Consider the following 4379-nt stretch of genomic DNA (forward strand, 5'->3'; position numbering starts at 1 on the left):
CTGGATTTTGTGTAGGAATGTGCGCAACTGCGTACAAATCTACCGTTGTTGTATTTGGTGGAGTCGCTGACCAGGATGATGGAGGCGCGAATATGTCGTCCGTTTTCTTCAATGACTTGTATTCATTTGACGCCACGAAGAGGCAGGTCCAAATCCCATAGCATTCGTTATCTTGAGCGCGCCTCTTTAAATCTCCTAGTTCTGCTTGGAATCAGTTGCCGCCTTGGATTCTGTTGCACTTAGCTTCAAGAGTGTTCCTGCGTGGAGCCATCTTTTGCAGGCGTTGGTATCGCCTTGAGCTGAAGACCGGGAAGAAGGGGGGCTCAAAGAAACGTGTTCCCAGGCAGACTGGACAGGACGTCGGTGAGTCAAACTTCAGGGTCCACAAGGTAGCACTGGCTCAGTTAAATGTAGACACTGTATTCATGAAGAAGCTTGATGCAAAAAGCATGAGGAAGCATGTGCCGTAGGCTTTGCTCCTCTTTGCGAGGATCAACGGGCCTGTGATAGTGAAACGGATGGAGGGTCTTCTGACGATGAAGAGAATTGGCAAGTGAGCCTAAAGAAATTCACCGTGGCAGATGCGTGATAATTCTTCTTCAATGGGCCCCTTCTGATGGGGATCTGGTGTTTTCTGCGTGAACTGTGCCATCCCGAACTCTACCTTGGTTGTAGGATGACCGTGAAGGGCCTCCCGGTGAAGTCCTGTGGCTGTGTTTGGAATGGGGTTAATGACTCAGAAAACATTTGCCTACTTCGACACCAAAGGCCGGCTAGTGAAGCTGCGTCTGGAGGATCTTCCAGAAGCGAATCGCACCGCCCTAACGCTCCCAGATGCACCCCTTGAACAGGACTCACCAGACCGCCAGCAAAATGTCGATGGGGGTCTCTCTAGGTGCGGCGGCGAGAGCAGCACAGACACAAGCACAGCTGCGTGCGATGTCCCTGAGGAGTTTGCGCCTGGCTGTGTAGTGGAACCCACCAAGCCCATCCTGCCCAGGGACCCCACTGAAGGGGAGTCGCAGAAGCCAGACAACAAGGTTGCTGATGGAGCGCAAACTCTGGTTTCAGCTGGGCCATTTGCCGGGCCACAGGCCCCTTCAGTGTTTTCTGCTGATGTACCACTCCCACGACTTCATGGAATGATTTGCATGCGAGGTTCCACTCTGATTCTAATGGGGGGCCTAATGGAGCTGGGGAGTAAGGAAATTACTTTGGATGACTGCTGGAGCCTTAACCTGAATAAGAGGTGGGCACGTTTGCATTTAGGTGTGAGGGAGTACCTGTTTGAAGGAGGGCACTGCACAGCTAGCTTAGCGCCACTGTCTGTGTTGGCGCATCTTGAGCGAAATAGCAGTTACAGCACAGAACTGGTGTGTGTTTCGGGAGCGTATGCCGCGGTCAATTGTTTCATTTTTTGCCTGCAGAGACCGGTGGGTACGTGTCCTGGAGGGCACTATGCATGAACAAGAATGGCAAGGAGCAGAGAGCGAAGCTGAAGGCAGCGACGAAAGCGACAGTGAGGATGACAGCGAATCCAGTGAATCGGGAAGCTCTGAAAGTGGTGGGCTCGACGAAGAAATATCAAGTTCGGATGAAGGTACGCCATTGGCACAACCTGGAAGGCCTTTGGGGGGACCTGGAAGGCCTTAGTGTGACAACTGGGTTGCGCATATTTGACCTGCTTAAGCTGCGTGTTCTCCAGAAGGATCGAAACGAATAACCAACAAAGAACGGAAACGGTGTCGTGTTAGGGAGGAAATGCAGCAACTGCGGGTACGTAAACTGCCGTGTGAATTTAGTGGTGCAGCATTTGTTTGCACAAGTCCGGTGAAGCGGTACGTACAACTACACAAATATGTAGAATTTAGCTTCATGACATACACTTACTGTAGGTCGTCCAAAAGGTGCTCTTCTCGGGCCGTCAGTGGAATAACAACCCATTGGGTGCTTTGCCACAGGAACGATTCGGCCTTGACAACCCCATGGAGACCCCTGCAGAGGGCGAGTCCCTGCGTGACTTTTTCGAGAGGACAAGAGAATATTGGGTTGGAAAAGCATGTGCTGCAGGTAAGGAATGGCCATGTGGATCGACGAAAGCCCCGGCGAAAGCCCGCGCCAGATACTGTCTTCTATGCCGCTCATATGCGGCGCGGCCTTCCGCCGATCCACACGTCAGCGTCGCCGACTGTGTAACTGTTACACAGTCGGTGACGCTGACGTACGTGTAGCGGGTAGATGCTCTTGGGAGGCCTCGCGTCTGCATGCTGAGCCGCACTTGTGTGCCTTTGGGCGAGTGACAGTCTTGCTTATTTGTGGCTGTGCGCGTATGAGGAGTTACAGGATGCTGCGCGAAGACCAATAAGGAAATGACGCGAGAAGCATTTGAGGCAGCTTCCGCTCGCGTATCCGCCATCCGAGATGCACTGCGCCGAATTGATGAATTACAGCGTTTAGATGGCCGTCAGTCGGAGGAGGACGACTCCCGTTTAAATGGCAACAGAACGGAACCCTCATCTAGGCATCGTTAGCATCTTTGCGGATCATCTGGCACGTCAAGTGGTAGACGTGGAAGGATACCTTCGCGGCGTGTTACTGAGTGGCATACGCCAGATTAGCAGAGAGGAGAGGACCGGCTCATCACCGCAATGGGCCGTGACTTGATCATCCCCTGGGAGGCTTCTAATCACGGTTGTGCTCGAGCTTGCGTCAGGGCTACGGTTTTAAACGCCTTTTGTTTGACTGCTTTATCCGCCTACAGACAGTACTGTACTGCCACCAAGCACTTGATACCAAATAGAACCCAGCCTCTGTCGCCATGGTTTGCCATCATATGGGTAGATTTCGGTGAGGAAAGCCTTACATCTAGACCACTTGGTGGAGGATTCTCCCCCAAACAGATAAATAATGGCAGTTTACATCCGGTCTCTGAGTCTGCGCCTTTTGGTACGTATGGCATTCTGGAGAGCGTTTGTCTTCATAATTAGATTAGATCTAGCCATCACGTGGATCCCCCCGTCGGGCGCGTTTGTGGCCGGCCACCTATGGACAGGGGCTGGGGCACTGCCAACCCCAGTCTTAAGAGGCGCCTTGCCTTATACGTATCAAACCCTACGTTGCAATCAATGCTTGACCGAATAGCTGTTGGTATGCATTCACAGCCCCATGCAACGCTCAATCTTGCGACGCCGTCTGCGGATATCACAGAACCCGGCGGAAGTATGCATGCCCGTAAGCAAGCATGCACGCAGAGTAAGCTTACGGGCATGCACGTTACTATGCACAGAAAATATAATACCCTGCGACAACAGAAATGCCTCGCTTACTGGTTGCGACGTGAATGGTTGCCTATGGAAGCCTTGTTGGTTTCCTTGCGGCGAGCCGCCAGGGTACCGCCCCTGACTGTCATCCGACCTGAGGAAACTCACGTTTCTATGCTGATGCAGAGTTAGCACAGCGCGATTTAGGTTATGGAGCACTCCCAGCAGCATATTCTCCAGTATGTAACACAGCCAAACCTCTCCAACCCTAGGGACTGGAAATAGTGCTCCCTACCGCAGCCAAGTGAATGTCCAGGGCCCTTGTCCTCCTGCTCAGTTTCGTTGGATGACGAACTCTCCTCTGCCTCGGCTGCATTCCTCAACATTGCAGTAACAACAACATGCAGTGTCCTCACAAGAGAGTGTCAACTGCCACTGCTAGCATCCGGGTTTACGCGGTTCTGGTTCGGCTTGTTGTCACTTGGGGACTAGTTGATGTTTTAACCACAGGCCGCAGGGCCTTCAAGCTGCACCCACATTCTGCAGGATTCCACCGACTGGCTTCAGCCTCTGCTAGAAGCTCTTCGTCAGCATCATCATCGTATAGGGAACTGTTAGTGTCTTCGCTCCCTTCCAAAGCCTCAACAGCCGCCAGCTCGCTGCATACGCAAATGTTGTTTAACCGTCATTAACAGACGTTGCAGGTTTGGCTGTTGCTTGCAGGGTTAACGTGAAATCACGCCTTTCCTTGTCACCGCCATAACTGGAATTGTATAGGCACATTGTGGAAACCCAAGCTGCAAAAGTGCCAACAGAAGGGGAGGGTACAAGGGTACCTCTCGTGTTGTCGTAGCTTACGCAAGAGCAAGAACTTGGCGCTTTATGTCGGCGCTCTGCGCTATCTTACTTAGCGGTGGAGTTGTACCCTGCTTCTCTTGTTCTATGAAGTCCTCAGCATCTGAAATTTCAACATACACTGAAGTGGCCGTGTGCTGTGTGTCATGAGAGGAACCAACCTATGGAAGCTGGCACTTTAACGCTCTATGAGGCGCCGAGCGTATTCGCAGAAAAGTGGTTCGCTGAGACACTTCATTATATATATATATATATATATATATA

At 51.9% G+C, this 4379-nt stretch overlaps 1 protein-coding gene across 1 annotated transcript; it reads left to right on the forward strand.

Moving 5' to 3' along the window:
* Positions 1-722: 722 nt before the first annotated feature.
* On the forward strand, positions 723-2531 carry EMWEY_00050910 (kelch motif domain-containing protein, putative; the record flags this gene model as incomplete). The annotated part of the gene is made up of 5 exons (XM_013479662.1): positions 723-1249; positions 1428-1600; positions 1709-1776; positions 1962-2070; positions 2344-2531. The coding sequence occupies 5 exons, from the start codon at positions 723-725 to the stop codon at positions 2529-2531; spliced, it is 1065 nt and encodes a 354-aa protein (XP_013335116.1).
* Positions 2532-4379: the final 1848 nt, after the last annotated feature.

The sequence above is a fragment of the Eimeria maxima genome, genomic scaffold, assembly GCF_000499605.1.
Source record: "Eimeria maxima Weybridge genomic scaffold, Emw_scaff1273, whole genome shotgun sequence".
NCBI lineage: Eukaryota > Apicomplexa > Conoidasida > Eucoccidiorida > Eimeriidae > Eimeria > Eimeria maxima.